The sequence below is a fragment of the Synchiropus splendidus genome, chromosome 1, assembly GCF_027744825.2.
Source record: "Synchiropus splendidus isolate RoL2022-P1 chromosome 1, RoL_Sspl_1.0, whole genome shotgun sequence".
In the NCBI taxonomy this organism is placed as follows: domain Eukaryota; kingdom Metazoa; phylum Chordata; class Actinopteri; order Syngnathiformes; family Callionymidae; genus Synchiropus; species Synchiropus splendidus.
Window position 1 is genome coordinate 36,095,468 of NC_071334.1, and position 17,333 is coordinate 36,112,800.

At 41.5% G+C, this 17,333-nt stretch overlaps 1 protein-coding gene across 3 annotated transcripts; it reads left to right on the plus strand.

Annotated features, from left to right (window-relative positions):
- Positions 1-2,380: 2,380 nt before the first annotated feature.
- On the plus strand, positions 2,381-16,238 carry rexo1 (REX1, RNA exonuclease 1 homolog). 3 transcript variants are annotated; one of them, XM_053853611.1, is made up of 18 exons: positions 2,381-2,665; positions 3,674-5,388; positions 5,471-5,566; positions 6,276-6,545; positions 6,628-6,723; positions 8,019-8,232; positions 9,192-9,340; positions 9,405-9,542; positions 9,759-9,882; positions 10,490-10,609; positions 11,572-11,712; positions 11,828-11,941; positions 12,145-12,218; positions 12,328-12,438; positions 12,519-12,634; positions 12,725-12,863; positions 13,952-14,020; positions 14,665-16,238. In XM_053853611.1, the coding sequence occupies exons 1-17, from the start codon at positions 2,500-2,502 to the stop codon at positions 13,973-13,975; spliced, it is 3,807 nt and encodes a 1,268-aa protein (XP_053709586.1). In that variant the 5' UTR covers positions 2,381-2,499; the 3' UTR covers positions 13,976-14,020; positions 14,665-16,238. The 3 variants fall into 3 exon arrangements, with proteins under 3 accessions (XP_053709586.1, XP_053709584.1, XP_053709585.1); XM_053853609.1 differs by having other exon boundaries at positions 13,900-14,020; positions 14,665-16,235; XM_053853610.1 differs by lacking the exon at positions 2,381-2,665 and adding an exon at positions 3,043-3,169 and having other exon boundaries at positions 13,900-14,020; positions 14,665-16,235.
- The last annotated feature ends 1,095 nt before the right edge of the window (positions 16,239-17,333 follow it).

Here is a 17,333-nt window from a genome sequence, read left to right on the forward strand (position 1 = left end):
ATTTTAGTCAGACGCCATTTTGCTGCATCACGAGTTTCTCATTAACTAGCGATCTTATCTTTGGGCCAAGGTCAGTCAGTCGTTTGGCTGTAGATCTCGTTATCAGTCGGTCCCTGGGCTGCTGAATCTGAGCTTGTTCTTGTCATCACGGAAATGTGAGTGCGTTTGTTCACTGATCTGATGCAACCTGCTGCAACAACACCTCTACTGTGGACTCTCAAGCATGGTCAAGGTTTCATTCTAATATGAGTCATGAGGTGTCAAGAAACTTCATTTATACGGATTTTGACAAAAGCCCATCCACAGCTGAGCTCAAAATAAGCACTTACTTACCAGCTGTCATGCTGGTAAACACCAGCTCAGCAGTCATGAGGAAGTCAGGGGGATATGATGCAACATTACTGTCTCTCCTGTGCAAGCGTGCTTCTGATGAAACACGTGAGCGCTGCTATGTTGTGTTTGCCTCCCTCTGGTGGACAACTGTGGTAAGTGACTGGGCAGACGCACTGCGTTGTTGCAGTCTGTTATTCTCATCATATCGACGTTTTGTCGTCCTGTTTTTTCGCCCGTGCCCTGACTAATCAGCCTCATTGGCCATAAAAACGGATCCAATGCAAGAATGTATCCTATTTATACCAGTAATAACGATTGACATCATTAGCTACCGAATAAATCGAGACGGGTCTTATGCTGCTGGGAATGACGTCACAGACGAGTTCAGCGCTTCCCAGTCGCCGAGGGACACATCGACCAAGCGTGCTGTCAGCACGGTCCGCACTGTAGTTCGCATGCACGGCATGAACTTTCACACATGTGTCGAACAATACCATGTCTCCAACCGAGACAGAGAAACATGAGAAAGTCTCCTCATTGTTGACACTCCGAGCAGCCATCTTGGATAGCGAGACTCCTCCCACCTTCCGACTGGGAAATCCGACGTCGGGTGACCTCATCGTGGGCAATGAACTGGAACGCACCATTGTTCAGCGCACCTGAATTAACCGGTTAATTAATTAAATGCCCAAGAAAACCCACAAAAATGACGCCACTACTTTTTTTTGTTTTAAGTGCTTCATCTGAAACTAATTTGGAGAGATTCTTGTGGACCCAGCAGATCGTTTTGTTGGCTGAAGTTGTTAACCTCCCACCCCCTCTTTGTTTGACTACTGTGCTCCAAGTTTTCTCAATGGAGAATCAAATGTGTTGGTGAAATATACAGAGCTTTTGGGGGATAGATGCCACAACATCGGATTTTGAAGGTAGTTTTAAGAGTTGCTGTAGCCATGGTTCGTGTAACTGCATTCAAAGTTTGTCTTCTACGCTGGCATGTACGCTTGTGTTGATGACTGTTCTGTCATCATATTTTGCTTTTATCATGCTGCTGTCATTTTGGTCAGGTCTCAGTCTAGATTCGAATCTTGATTTACTTGATTGAATAAAGGCCGGATTATTTCTCTATTTCCATACGTGCATCAATATCTTCCTCACCAGCTCCTCTTCCAACTCATCGTCCACCTCAATGGGCTCAGCCTCGTCTGCACTGTCGTCCCCAAACAAATCCACATGACTGGGAGCGTGATTAATGTCCTTGCTAGAAAGTGTGTTTATATTTGATGAGCAGACTTCTGAATTGCTTTTACCAGCTCCCTTGTCCTTTCTGTTCATGTCATGTATACCATTTCTTTTATGTTTGTCTTTATTTCTGATCATCTTTTCCATGCCTGAGGTCATGAGTTTCTTCCTTTCCTTGGTTGGCTTTCGACACCCCTACCTCTCTTTTCAGAACAGGTTTTTAACAAATCATTAGATTTCACCTCGACATGACTTCTCTTTCTCTCAGAAGGGTCTTCAATTTCGATGAGGACACGGCCAAATGAAATGGGCCCAGCACCAAGGAACGTTGTACACTCGGACACAGCTTCTCTCTCTCCTGGCTCTAATGTCTGTATATTTCCATCTCTACCTATTTTGTCACTCATCTAAATCCCAAGAACACAGAAAAGAAAACTGGTTTGGAAAATGTGACAATATCGGGTCTTGAAGTGATCTAACTGGTTTGTTATCGCTACAGCAAACAACAACGTCTGTTTCTGTCGGCAGTACCCCAGGAAGTGATTGATCCCTGTGAAATAAAGCCTTTCAAACCCTTGTTTTTCACATGATTCCTGCTCAGCACAGCATAATCCAAGTATTGCCAAGCAATGAACTCGCTCCTGAAATCTATTGGTCCTCGATACACGCCAAGCCATAGACGCCTGTGCAATTCAGCCTTACTTTATTATTGATAATATAAGTTCACATTCTCCGTCGGCATGTTGTTGTGCTGCCTGAGTGGAACTCTCGCGAGAGCATAAATTCTCGCGTGATTTACTTACTCAACATGGCGCCGTAAAGACTGTTGTTGTGCCATCGTTCCTCTAACCTCGCCCCAGCCCCCACTATTAGACGGAGCTACAGGTCCGCAACCTTATGGTGGGATGAGACCAGTGTTGAGGCATCATGTTGAAATCTACTGGTTTCTTCCGCGGCATTGACTGTCCGTTTTACAGCGAGGGCAACGGCGGACGTAATGGGTGTAACAGACCCTTCTGTCACTTCAGACACTGCCGGCAGAGAGGAGTTTCCTACGGAGCCGATGTTAAAAAAGCATATTCTGCACAGAAAGGTGACTAAAGCTTATTTTGACAATCGGCGTTTACTTATGCATGTGCTTTTTTTTTCATTTCATTGTCAGCTGCGTTTCTTTCACCTCGGCAGTTTGTCCTAATAATCGAAACCTCGTCAACTATATACATACTCTCAAGTTTATCTTCTCTTTCTCGTCTGGTTTTGTGTTCCCCACTGAAATTCTGTGATGGCTATCTGGAGAATGAGATGCTTCCCATGAGAGGATTCAAGTCGGTCTGTTTCATTGACCATCTATGCCAATATGGTTTCGCTAGCCACTCTCCAGCACAAGTTTGAGGTCTATGATTGAAGATAAACTTTAAAGACTTCATAGGCAAACCTCCACTTCTTCACAATCAAAGTCACTCTTAATAGATTTATGTATTGTAGCGTCTCTCAATATCTGAATATAAACTATGTCAGACACCAGTCATGCTGTTTGAAGAGAGATGGGTGACATTGTATGGTACTTCACAGATATTATCCAAAACAAGATGGAAAGGTGTGTGTGATTGAGCTGACTCTTGTAAAGTGAATCATGACTTGTCACGAATTTGAAATGTGGCCGATAAATATGACGTTTCTTTCAGTGCTTAGTTCAGGTGAATGCCATTGCTTTTGAATAGTTTAATCTTAACATATGTACATAAAAATGCCTCCTCACGATACTGCACTGTACAATCTTGTTACAACACATTGAGCTTGTTGTGACAAGATTTAAAGCATCAATATACTCTTTTTTTGTGGATGCCAGCAGAAGGTGTGGACTTTACCATTATAGGATTAGTTATTAAAATATATCTAGAATAGCAGGACAGCTTGAAATATATTAGATGAGTCAGCAGCAGCTTATAAGATATTAGAGCTGTATTTTGCACATGAATATTGTACGTCAGCATTGGTATTTCTTCAGTAAGTGTGACAATTAGGAGAGTGATCTCATTCTACTTACCTGTGTATGAATAGTATTTCTCGTGATCATGATTTTTTTCTTGCATCTCTACAGAAGGTTATGACCCTTTCAACCCCGAGGTTGTGAGGCCTCAAGAGAAGCAGAATGGCCGACTGGAGGCTTCAGATGACATCAGTGGTGCTCTGGAGCAGGTCAACAAAGCCATTGAAGAGGTGCAAAACCAGGTGGAAAGAGACAAGAGGAAGCTATCTTATGTCGGGAATGAACCGTATGATCCGAGTGAAAAACCTTCGTCGTCCTTTGGCTTTGCTAAAGCACAAACAGTAGCAGGAGCAACAACACATTCTGAATATGACCCTGGAAGTTATCAGATAACATCTGAAATTTTTAGTCCCATTCCAGGGTGGAGCAAATATACTCTGTATTCAGACAACCAGGACAGCGGCAGCGACTCCATGGAGTATATTCCTACTTCTTTAAAAAAGCCTTCATCTCGGACTCCATACACGAGTCCGCCTGTAAATCCCAAATATTCGTCAAACTGCAAATACACCCTGGACATTTCCAAGCCGTCCACAGATATGGAGTATGATCCACTTTCCAACTTTTCTGCGGGAATAAAGAGCAAGGATGTTGAAAAGGAATGTGCTGTGGGCAGAGACAGGACTCAACGAGCACCCAGGATTTCAGATGATGAGTATGTGCCTGCTGTAAAGAAGCTACGACAGGGTAGTATAGACACCAGTAACACATACACTATTTCCGACTCGGATGATGAAAACTCTGGATCTGAGTATCGACCTACGTCACTGAGTTCTCTGAAGCAGAGGAAAAGCAAAAATGGCTCACCTGTCGATATGGCACGGAGGGAAACTAATGAAAGGACTAAAGAGACGTTGAAAGCGTCATCACTGAACAATGTAGTTGATTTAACACTGGACTCAGAAAGTGTAGAGGACAGTAAAGCAAGAAAGAAAGTGGAAAAAAAGAAGCTGGATAGAGAATCAAGTCCTCTAAAAATTGGCGCACCAGAAAAGGTGAAACGACTGGAGAAGAAAAGTGAAAAAAAAACATTTCCTGTTAAGTTAAGCAGTAACAAAAAGGCTTCTAAAGGGTCATTAAAGGTCTTGTCTCCAGATGTGAAAAAGAAAGACAGGATCATTATTCAGAAGGATGAAAGGAAAGTGATTAAATTGACTGATAAAGACCCTTCTGAGAGAAAGAGAAGTCATGCCGAGGTGAAATCTAATGATTTGTCAAAAACCTGTTCTAAAAAGAGAGATAGGGGTGTCGAAAATGACACAAAGGAAAGGAAGAAACTCATGACCTCAGGCATGGAAAAGATGATCAGAAATAAAGACAAACATAAAAGAAACGGTATACATGACATGAACAGAAAGGACAAGGGAGCTGGTAAAAGCAATTCAGAAGTCTGCTCATCAAATATAAACAAACGTTCTAGCAAGGACATTAATCACGCTCCCAGTCATGTGGATTTGTTTGGGGACGACAGTGCAGACGAGGCTGAGCCCATTGAGGTGGACGATGAGTCGGAAGAGGAGCTGGTGAGGAAGTCCGCTGATGCTTTGAAGAGAAAGAGGTGGCTGATGAAGAAAGTGTTGCAGCGGTCCACCTCGGAGGACGAAAGAGCCACAGCCAGTTCAGATAACGTGAACAGCGACAAAATAGACTGTTCTATCTTTAAGGATGATTTGGACTTTGAGTCTGAATCGTTGGAGGAGTGCTTACGGATCTTCAATGAGTCTACAGAGGTGAAGACAGAAGACAAGGGAAGACAAGCAAAGCAGGTATGGCTGTTCATTATGTTCCACTTGCGTTCTTGCTTGATCCATTCTATGTTGTGACAAGCCATGTTGTATGCACATACAGCCCTTGAAAGATTCAGAGGAGGTGAGGGGAGCGGATCACACTTTAAACACTTCCAGTCAGAAGAAGAGAGTCTCCCATTTTGCTGCCAAAGGAAGTGTAAGTGATATTTGATTCAGTTTAAAATGACTGCTTGCTCACACAGGCATTAATGGGTCACAAATGTTCAAGTACTGTGCATTTTATGGGCCGACAAGGAAACAACTGGTCAACTCATGAACGAACCAGTTTGTGGTTAATGTAATTGTTGATTATAGTCGACTATGTCAACTAGTCATTGCAGCCATGAAAAAATATGAACTTTTGAGTTTTCTGTTTTAAGATTTTATCTTCCAGTCTTAATTCCAGCTTCGTTTAATCTATTCTATCATTGTGTATATTTTCTCAGCGTTCAGTCATGAGATGGTGTATCCTGGTTTTGGTTCTCATTGGTTTGTTGACTATTCTGTTACTAACTGATCTCATCTGGGTGCAGAAGTGCATGGTGGTAGTTGAACTTTAAAATTCTTATTACTTTCATTGTATGAATGCTTTCATTTTGTTTACATGTTGTCTGTTTTCCTACAGCACACGTGAAAGTAGCTTATAAATATTGTTTGTAGTTCATTGAGTGTAGCAGTGTGTCTGTTCAAGACTACTGTTCTTGTTTGTTTCTGTTCGACTGGCTTGGAGTTACACAAACTGGAGAAAGGATTTTGTTGTTTCAGGCCATTTGTGACACGCATGACATTCCCTGTGTGTGTCATTCTAGACGTATTGCTAAATTATGTTAAATTATTGCTAAATCATCCACCTAATTATTATTTAGGTGGAAAATGAGTCGGAAGAGGAGCTGGTGAGGAAGTCCGCTGATGCTTTGAAGAGAAAGAGGTGGCTGATGAAGAAAGTGTTGCAGCGGTCCACCTCGGAGGACGAAAGAGCCACAGCCAGTTCAGATAACGTGAACAGCGACGAAATAGACTGTTCTATCTTTAAGGATGATTTTGACTTTGAGTCTGACCCGTTGGAGGAGTGTTTACGGATCTTCAACGAGTCTAAAGAGGTGAAGACGGAAGACAAGGGAAGACAAGCAAAGCAGGTATGGCTGTTCATTATGTTCCACTTCCGTTCTTGCTTGATCCATTCTATGTTGTGACAAGCCATGTTGTATGCACATACAGCCCTTGAAAGATTCAGAGGAGGTGAGGGGAGCGGATCACACATTAAACACTTCCAGTCAGAAGAAGAGAGTCTCCCATTTTGCTGCCAAAGGAAGTGTAAGTGATATTTGATTCAGTTTAAAATGACTGCTTGCTCACACAGGCATTAATGGGTCACAAATGTTCAAGTACTGTGCATTTTCTTTGTTGGCCCATTATGGAAGTTCAGGCATGCAGGGTTTTCCCTCACAAATCATCTGTGTAAGACGATGAGTGAGAAGGAGAGACCGTGCCTGAGTTATGAAGCTAGACAAGACGGCTTTGAGAAAATGTAAGTTGTTGATCGGACCAGCAACTTATATGCCTGAGACTGGCCAACTATTGGCAGGCCGAGTTGATAATTATACAGACTGTTGATCTGTGTGAGGGGACGTACATATCTGATACAGACCTAGATATAGAGAGAGAGAGAGAATCATATGGTCAGTAGTGCAGTACATCACACGAACAGAAATATATCAAGAGTGATACACTTTCAAGACCTCTAACTTTATTCATCAGTGCTTTCTGAGTAATTATAGAAACAACTGATGTTTTGGGTCTTTCTCCATGGTGACATACTGTATAGTATAAGCGTTACATTGGTCATATTGCCACTTTGCAGACGTTGAGTAAAGCCTTGTTGATGGAAATGTAATTTAATTTACATGCCAACTGACCCTTTCCATACTGTTCTGAATGCAGTTTTCTGATGTTCTCTCTCCAAGCTCAAAGATTTAAGGAGAGCATACAAATTAAAGCAGAATATTCTGCAGCTGATTATGATTTTTATTTATTTGTCCCTTGACCACGACTGTGTGTTTTTTTTTTCATGTTTCTGTTTTTACAGTGGACATCCATAATCGATATTTGAACTGTTTATGCATTTATCCTAGTGCTTTAGTTGCCTTTTAGACTTCAATATACACGTAATTGTATTTGGGCTGGACTGTCAGCTAGTCTCAGACTACCTTAACAATTAGTCAACTAGTCAGTATATGACATGTAAGGGTCAAGGAAAATATATGTGAAAGTTCAAATTGCTCACAATCTGGTGTGAAAGTCATGTGTCCTTTGATGTGACCTGTTTTAGTTAAATTGACCCTTAGTCTTGATGTTGAAGGTCACAATTGTCACGTAGTTTCAGCCTACTGCGGAAAGAGTGATGACATCACGACTGGTCGACTCCATGTTCTCAGAGGGAGGAAGTTATAACTGACTGTATTACTTCGTCATGCTTTTCAGTTAGATCCCGGGTTCCCAGGGTTAGATATTACTGTACCAACATAGCAAGAAAAAGGGAAGATTGAATGATACACTATATGTTCATGCCTGTGACTGTTTTTTTAAAACTGACCTGTTCTTCATCTTAGACTGAGGCAACCAGTAAGGCGGTGATGCGCCCGCACCGGACCCCCACAGCCCAGGAGGTTTGCTACCAGCGGATGCAGATGGCACAGGAGCAAGCAGCTCAGCTGTCTGCTGCAGTCAAGTCTTCCTCGTTGAGCTCCTCCAGCTTTGGATCTTTTGGAGAGAGGAAGCGGATCGCACACCTTCCTAGTCCACTGCTGGCCTCCTCCAAAACACGTACAAGCCCATTAACAGTTACACAATTAACCCTTCATTGAAGACCTATCGCTGCAGACATGATCGCACTTGACAGAGCAGATTCACTTGCACATATATCCAGAGTAACTCTGGCCTCTCAGTAGAAACTTTCTGAATTGCTTTCTGATTGCTGCTGGAAGCAAGAACTTTCCAAAGACATATGGCATGTACGTGCATAATGATGGTATAAATTTGTTAAACACACGCCGCTGCTGTGAAACCACATTCCCTCAGAGGGAGCAAGCCAATGAGAGTGGTGGTGTAGCAAAACTTGCCGAATGTTTAAGTTGGAAAGAGAGTCGGACACAATCCGCAGAACTGAGGTCATCTGTGCTGTTCACGACTAAGAGTGCTACTGTGATCAATTGGCATTAATAAATGTAATTATAAGCCAGGAGTGAGAGTTTATCGTGAAGGTATAGAATGTTTACATTCATTAGCTGTGTTTCTTATTTATGTCCTCTCCATGTTTTAAAAATGAAAATTGAAGGCGTCTTGTTATTGTACAATTTAAAATGGGCAGTGATGTTAAATAACTGACTGATATTAAATATTTAATACATTTTGGGGCAAAAACATTTAAGAGCTCTCCAACTATAAAACTTAAACAGACCTTAAATTCTAGCCTCGTAGATGATCCTGTTAATAATTTGTGCCATTGTCTGTAAATAAATATCATACCTACATAGATCGTCAATTAACCACCGCTTAGTCCTGTTCAAGGTTGCGGGGAGTGCTGGATTCTATCTCAGCAGTCATTGACAGAGAGGCTGGAATAGACCCAGAACAGATCGCCAGTCCATCTCAGGGCAGAGTCTCTTAAATCTGCCATGTACTAATTATCACCATATCGCCAATCATGTAATCTCATATACGCCAATACACTAGTATTTTTGCTATCCACCATTTCTCATCAGGAGTTGTTCATCTTTCTTTAGGACCCGTTGATGGAAAACAAGCTGGGGATCGGGTTTTATCCCCCTGTCAGAAACAGCCTACAGTGAGGACCCAAACCACTGCTGGGATCCTTTCCAAGACTGTGTCCACCACTCCACAGAAAAGAGTGGCTCACACTCCCACCTTGAAGGTCGGCATCTGATTCAGAGGTGGTTGAGAAAATGTCTCCTGCTCATTTTGGTCTGACTCCTCAGAGTGCTTCGATGAAGCGACCCATCATTCCTGTGGAGTTCGGAGCCAAAGTATCCACCATCATTCGCCAGCGATACCTCAACACTTTCATTGATGAGTGTGTCAAGTTTTGTACGTCAGAGCACGAGGCTTTCCAGATGGTAAGGAGAGACTGAATTTACTGTTGTCAGTATTCTGCCGTCCAATATCTATGTTAAAATGACTGGTAACAACAGTCACAAAAGGAATTTTTGTTGAGTAGAATTTAGCTTCCGATGTCATTAACGTGACACATCTTCTGTTGGGCTTGCAAAAACGACTTATGGTGTGACTTTGGTCTCCAGATTTCTACCCACCCAATGTCCTGATTGTTTCAGGGTCTTGATGAGGAGAAGATGGTGTACGACCGAAGTAGCAGTAAAAACATCTACCTCAACCTGGCAGTCAACACACTGAAGAAGCTGCGCAGCAAGAGCAGCTCCTCTTCCTCACTTGGCAACAGTGAGTCTCAAGCCCTCCAGTGTAATCACTCAAGATGGTTTGTTAGGACGTAATCTATGAAACTTTCAAGAGTTGTCAGAAGTAGGCTAACGTAACTTGATCTGTTGCTTCAAATGGATTTAAAAAGGTTTTTAAAGGCTCTGCCATTCATTTGTTTGGTGTTACTGCGACTCCAGCTGTTCTTGGGGCCTATAGTTTGTGTTTTCTGAGCTTCATTACACTACTGCCTCCTGCTGTCTGAATGAGGTCATTGTGTTCAATGATATGATAATTGCTATAAACCTCTTGAATCAGGTCTTTGGATGCCCTGTTTCAAAATCCTAGCTAAAAGCCTGACTCCAATACATGTACGCCCATTTTGGGTAAAAATAAGAAACCCAAAACAAAGCGACCATTTTGGTCAAAACAAGTGGCTTGGTGAAGGAATGCACTCTATTGAAAATGTTGTCATTATTTGGTAGATATCAAGAAGCAATGGCAATATTGTCTTTAGTCTTAATAAATAAGAGCATGTATAACCTGTTGACATCATAGCAGTCACTCATCACTCCTTTATTTGGATGGAAACTTTGATGCATTTCTTAACGGTCACTTTGTTTGATGACAGGGGAGAGTGGAGCAGTGAAGAGGGTTCAGTCCCATGAAGGTGTCCTTGGAGGTCGTCTGGCGGCGACTACGAGCTTCACTGTCAACAGGATGGGCAAGAAGCAGGAAGAAAAGCTCACAGGTGAGCAGCGGTCGTAGTTAATTTTGTGAAATGTAATTTTGGTTATTGACCTTACAATATATAATTTACATTGTCTGTAACTAATCTGACTTCCTTTGAATTTTCGAATTGATTTAAAGATTTTACTTTTGAACCTCGTCACTGTTTAGCTTCAAGGTCAGAAAAGTAATAAGCCAACTCACAATCTTAGGTCCTTGGGCAGATCCCTTTTAGTTGTTCCAAAGTGGATGATAATAATGGTGATTATTTCATCATTAATATTTTATTAGTATTGTTATTTTCTATTATTATTATTATTGCTGAAATCATCATTCTTATTATTAGATTTATTATATTGCTATCAGTATGACAAAGCCATCTTCCTTTTGTGTGGTGAGGTGGCTATCGATTGTTGTTCCAGCCCTTGTAAAGAAGGAAAAACATATTCATACAACTCACCAAAGAAACATAAATCCTGATTGTTTAAGTACGGTAGAAAGTGGACCTCACTTATGACCTGAAAAATAACAAAATACCAAATTTTCACCAGTTTTCAGCAAAAAAAAAAAAAAAACATTAGCTCCAAAGCTCATTCTTTATCAGTATCAGAACATGAGAGCAAAGCAGCTTACTGTGTGAGCTTGTTTCGTGCAAACGGGATACTCAGACAGACCACCAAACTCTCGACAACTGTCACACTGGTGTTTGCTGTCAATATTCATGTATGCAAGTTCAATGCAGTGAGTGTGCCGTGTGTTTAGCAAATTTATTGTGAGATGCAATATTCTCACACAGGATAGTTTTTGGCGGTATATCGCGTACAATAAGTTATCCCTAAGGGGATCATTGCTGGTGGCGGTAAATACCCTTGTTTATAGATGTGTATCATACGGCACAAAATTAGATGTTTGACCTACTCATCCTGGTAATTTCGCTCCAGTATAAACGTGGCTAATGACTGTCTTTTCCACTACTTCCCTCAGGAACATCTCTGTACTACAAGATGAAGACGTACCTGATGACAGAGGAGCAACTGCAGGAGCACGGCTACCCCAGGGTCAACCCTGCGGCTGCTGGGAAGGCCATTATATTCAGCCAATCAGAGAAAAAGATCAGCAGTGACCGTGAGCCCTCTTAGTGTCTCTGTATGGATTTTAACTGGGAAACAAAAGCTGGTGTAATTCTCGTTTATGGTTAAAAAGTATGTGGGTGTTTAATTGTTGCTCAAATCATTTGCAGCCCTCACCAAGATTTGTTGTCGATGCGGCACAGAGTATAAAATCAACCACAAAGGCAACTGTGTCCGGATAGAAGAGTGTTCTTTTCACTGGGGACGTCTGCGTAGACACCGAGGTCAGTGGTTTTTTTTTCTTTCAAGCTGCATGAATGTGCTCTTGTCATTTTGTCCCCTAATGGAGCCTTTTTTTCATTTGAAAAACATATTTATTATTTGTGGTTTTAAATGATGTGAAATGTCCAGTTTTCTCATGTGCAATGCTTTGTAGCTTTTATTTTGTGGATACACTATCAAATTTGATCATGAAATTGTCTTGTAGTTCCTGGAGGTTGGGAGACCAGCTACAGCTGCTGCTCTGGAGCTGTGGGTTCTCCGGGATGTCAAGTCTCCAAGGTAATTATGCTTCATATCAAGTCTATGATATCTTTGTCCTCTCAGAACGTCAAATCTGTTCAGTTCAAGTGGCTCTGTGTATTAATAATAATTTACCTCTAATGTCTAGCAACATGTTCAAGACGGCCGTGAAGAGTCGCTCGATGGCTACGTGACGACGTTCAGCAAACCTGTTTCTCCAGATGGAAATGGCGGCGTGTTTGCTCTGGACTGTGAAATGGTGAATGGAATAGAGTGGAAACTTGAAATGAAAGATTCATGAGCTGTGTTGACATTTCTTTTCTTTGGTCTTTGAATCAGTGTTATACCAAACAAGGCCTAGAACTAACACGAGTCACCGTGATCGACTCAAACCTGAAGGTCATTTACGACACGTTTGTCAAACCACAGAGTCCGGTGGTGGACTACAACACACGGTGAGATTGACCGCAGTGTTTTTTACTCCGGGCGGATGAATGGATTCTGCTGCAATGATGACCAGTCAGTTATTGATCACCTTGTTTCAGATTCTCTGGTGTGACAGAGGAAGATCTGGAGAGCGTCACAATCACTCTGAGAGATGTTCAGGCAGTGTTGCTCAGCATGTTCAGCGCAGAGTCCATCCTTCTTGGACACAGTCTGGAGAGTGACTTCCTGGCCCTTAAGGTAGATCAGCTCTCAGATATTGACCTCTAGACTTGTAGACTGTTGTTAAATTGTCACTGTTGTCTTTTGTTTCATACATTTTTGCATGTGCACAGATACTTTAAGATTATTTTAATTTCGATAGTAAAGGCCTTAAACGCACTTAACCAAAGGATGATGAGCAAGATTCAAGGTTACACTGAGGTCCTGTGGATTATGTTTAGTTTACCTACATCTCACGTTAAAAACTGTTTTCCTAGGCTTTTTTATTTTTCAGTCAGTGTACAATTATTGGACTCAGTGTATAAAAACTTAAGACCCCAAAACACACAAAAACACTTAATCCAAATAAGAAAAACAAAAAGATTCTCTAACTGTGCAAACCACACTAATGTTCAATAATGAATAAGATGGAAGCAGTGCTTGACAGGGACAAAAATGGCTGTGGCATTTCTAACACAGCAAAGTTACTAGCTAGAACAGTTGTCGTCCCACACTGTGTGCACTGTTTATCAAAACTTCAGTGTTTCCAAGGATCGCTAGGCATTGTCCACTACACCTGATGACCAGTCCAGCCCTTGATGGAGAGTCACAGCCCGAACATGTGTCATGTCTCCTGTTGGCCACCTGTCGGCGCAGTGCCTCTTTTGTCAGCTTTGATGGCTAAATGAGCACCTGTACCTTGTGTACTTTCTTTTGTTTTCTATCTCCTTAGAGATGGCAGAACAGACTGTTTCGGTCAGAACTCGGCAACGCATTGTTTTACCTGGCTTATTCCGATGATTAAGATTTTTAAGTCTGCACTTTGGCTGTGCCTTAAAATGTGTACGTGCCTCCAATCCTGTGTAGTGGACACTGTAGGGATAAGCGGAACCAATTCTGATGTTTGATATCCTGACTCTGAACGACCCACAAAACAGACCGTGGCCTAAAAAAAGAAAGTTTGGTTGCTGTCATTATTTGTCTATTTGTTGGGGAAATCTGTGATTCTGATGTTAACCTGATGGATGTGAAATGACTGAATTAATTTTAAAATGGCTCTTTGTCTCACTTTCAGCTCATTCACAGTTCTGTGGTTGACACGTCCATTGTGTTTCCTCACCGCCTAGGCCTGCCTTACAAACGTGCGCTGAGGAATCTAATGGCAGAGCATCTTAAACGCATCATACAGGATAGCGGTGAGAGAAAAACACTTGGTTTTTGCATTTGTTTGTCATTGGGACTGTGATCCAACCGGAACTATTTTTTACTAAAAAAATAAGTGATTCTGAATTTAGAGTTTAAAGCAGGAGTCACCAACGTGGTACCTGCATACTCTAGGGAGCTTGCAGAGACCGAACAAGTAGACCTGTTGTTAATTGGTGGAATTAACAGCCATATCATATCCAGCAATCTATTTCAGAAGCGTGTTCCAAGATGATGGTAGCCCTTTGGGTCACCATCATCTTGCTTGCACTTGGTTTGGTGGTATATCTAGTGCAGATGTTGGCAGCCCGCGGGACGCAATCCGGTGGTATTTTTTTTATGTACCTGTGTATGTAATTCAAATAGCACTTGCATGGCCAACTCCCAAGAGTGTAATTTCAACATACTCCCCAGCAGGTGTCACTGCTGTATAACCAGTTCAGTGTAGTGCACTGCCGATGATGGGGCGTTAAATAGGAGTTCTGTGTATTAATGCAGCAACAAAAACCTAATTATGCTCCAGTAACAAGAGAAACAAATATTTGTAGTTGTTTGTAGCTAAAGCAAATAACTACTGTGCAGATGTGGTTCATGTAGTGATGGCAGCATACCCCTCCTTGTTTTTTGTCTTTTGCAGTTGACGGCCACGACTCCAGTGAAGACGCATGTGCTTGCATGGAGCTGATGATTTGGAAAATAAAAGAGGATGCCAAACTCAAAAGATGACCTGTGAACTCCAGATGACAATCTGTTATATTTACTTGAAGTCCTTGAGTGTCGGTCATGCAGAGCAGGACTACAGCTTTCAGTTGGTGCTGTCAGAAAAGAAAGATTTTGTGTTGTCACTTTCTGCTGCTGTTGAAGCACTTGAGAGGCTCAATGATTGTTTCTCTTTATTTCATAAAATGCACATAAACTCATATACGTTTAGGTTATGTATACTTGAGCTGCTGCTCTTCATTTATGTCTTCACCTACTTAATATGTACTAGAGACTCTCTGTGCAGCCCTTTGTTGGAGAAGATGCAGCAAGTTCATGTCAGTCACACAGAAGTTTTAACAATTGCACTGGACGGTAGTAACCACCTTGGAGTGTATTGAATCGTCGTAGGTTCTGTATCTCAACTGTCACGTGCTAGTTGTAATGGTTAATAAAAAGTTTCACGACACTTAAACAAAGCTTGCATAGAACTGTGGAATGTTGCTGCTGTTGATTCACTCTTTATGCAGTTCTCTTTTGTATCAGTGTTTTTTTTTTTATTGAACTAATTGTGAACCATAACGTCACAGTCTGTCTCCATGTACTTTTTTGCGTAAAACTCCAGACCCATCTGTGCCCTCTGGCTCAGCTTGCACTAAGCCATCAACTCTGGAGCCTGTCCACTATTATCAGTAGATATTCCAAGTTTTCTAATTGAATTAGGATTGCTTCTACCACTTGATGGCGTCCTTGGTTGATGCGAACTGAACTGAACTTATTCCTCCTACAATAACGGATGTGAGAAAGTCATCTCTAGTGTTAGTCGAGGTTGGAAGATGGCCGCATCAGTGGTTGGGAGTTGAAATTCCTCAGCTATCTTGATCAGTGGTTCTCATCTGGTCTGGCTTTTCGGACCCACCAACACTATGTGTATGACAACATGCGGCCCAAAATAATATAAAAAAACAATGTTTGTATTTAAGATATTAAGATAGACTTGTTACGTGTAACAAGTCTATAATATCATGACGTAATTAAATGTATTTCTTTTATCTCATTTTGTATCATTTTGGTAGTTTAACTTTGTTCTGCCCTGTCTCAATATATCCCTGCCCTGGCCTCTTAGGAAATACATTTGCCCACCCCAATCCTATCCATCCTGTTCAGGTTTTCAGTACCTCAGTGTTCCATGTCTAGAAAATGACCCCCACTACAACTTTAAACTGCATTGTTCCCTGCACATTGTATTGTTTAAAACAGGTTTGAAATGTAGTAGTGGAACTGGTTATATACAGTATGAGTGTGATCAGTTATGTCATGATATATAGTTCTGAGAGACAGCTGTGCTATGGTTAAATAAAAACTTCAGATACACTTTTGATAACAATTTCAGTTTGTCATTGTTGAATGAAATTGCACCAATACATGTATACTCTCCAGAAAACTACGGTGGCTGAGAAGTGTAAATCGCATTTACAAATTTTTTTTGCAAACAAACCCTGGGATTGGTACAAGAACATTACAGCAACCACTTCCACATCGCGTCCATAATTTGGTCCCCTCCCTTTCTTTATGATTCTTTGGAAAATTTGCATACACCAGAAACACATTTACAAACTGTGAAAACAAATGTATAAACTTTGAAAACACAACTCTGGAAACAAGTTTACTAAATCTGCATACAGGTTTACAAATTTGGAAATACACTTACAAACTGTTTTGAACTATTGTAAATGTTTCGCTGTTTGTAATTCTGTTCCAAGAGTTTGTAAATTTGTTTCAGAAGTAAATGTGTTTTGTACTTCTCAGCCACCGTAGAGCCAACCAAGGACCTCCAAGACAATAAAGTACGAAAGAGTCAACTTCTCCACAAAGCTGCTTCCATGTGGAAGAGATTCTTCTGTGGAAAGCCACGACCCGTGATCACCAGCCAACTTGAGAGTCCAAATCAGGATTTCTTATATATGAGACATAAATAAGACAACATGATCCAGGGCGTCAAGTTTCATCCCCAGAGCTGGGCTTTTTTTTTTTTTTTAAACTGGGGTTGATTTACAACATTGTTGTGCTCAACTCTAACACTTTTTCCCTTTCTTCATTTACTTTCATTTGTTTTGAGAGAAAAGGAGCTCAGCTAAAGATTAGGTTTTCTCTTCATTTCTTATAAAACTCATGAGCTCAGTACCACCATGGAAATAGTACTGTCATCGAGCATTTACCCTTCATCTTCCAAGGAAGCGGCTTCAGACCACGGTGCTCGTGTCATCCTAGAACATGCGACAGTGATTTAATGCCACAGGCCAGGATCACTGAAGGTGGAGGTCACCATTGCCTTGCTCCAAGGAAAGACCGACAGTTCTGTTCTAACCATGTCCTTCATCTTCTTCCAGCACTGTCCACCCCATTACTCTGACGGTCATGCATGTGGATTAAAACATGGTAGATATTGAGTTGCACTCGTGTGTCTAATGATGCTCCTTTCCTTTTCACTGTGTCCTCTTCCGAGTTCAGGCTCACATCTTAGGAAGGTATCTGTCGACGCGTGTGTGGGAGTGGCAAATACGTGGAGGGTACTAGACCAGTGTCTCACACGAGGTAAAGAAGTGT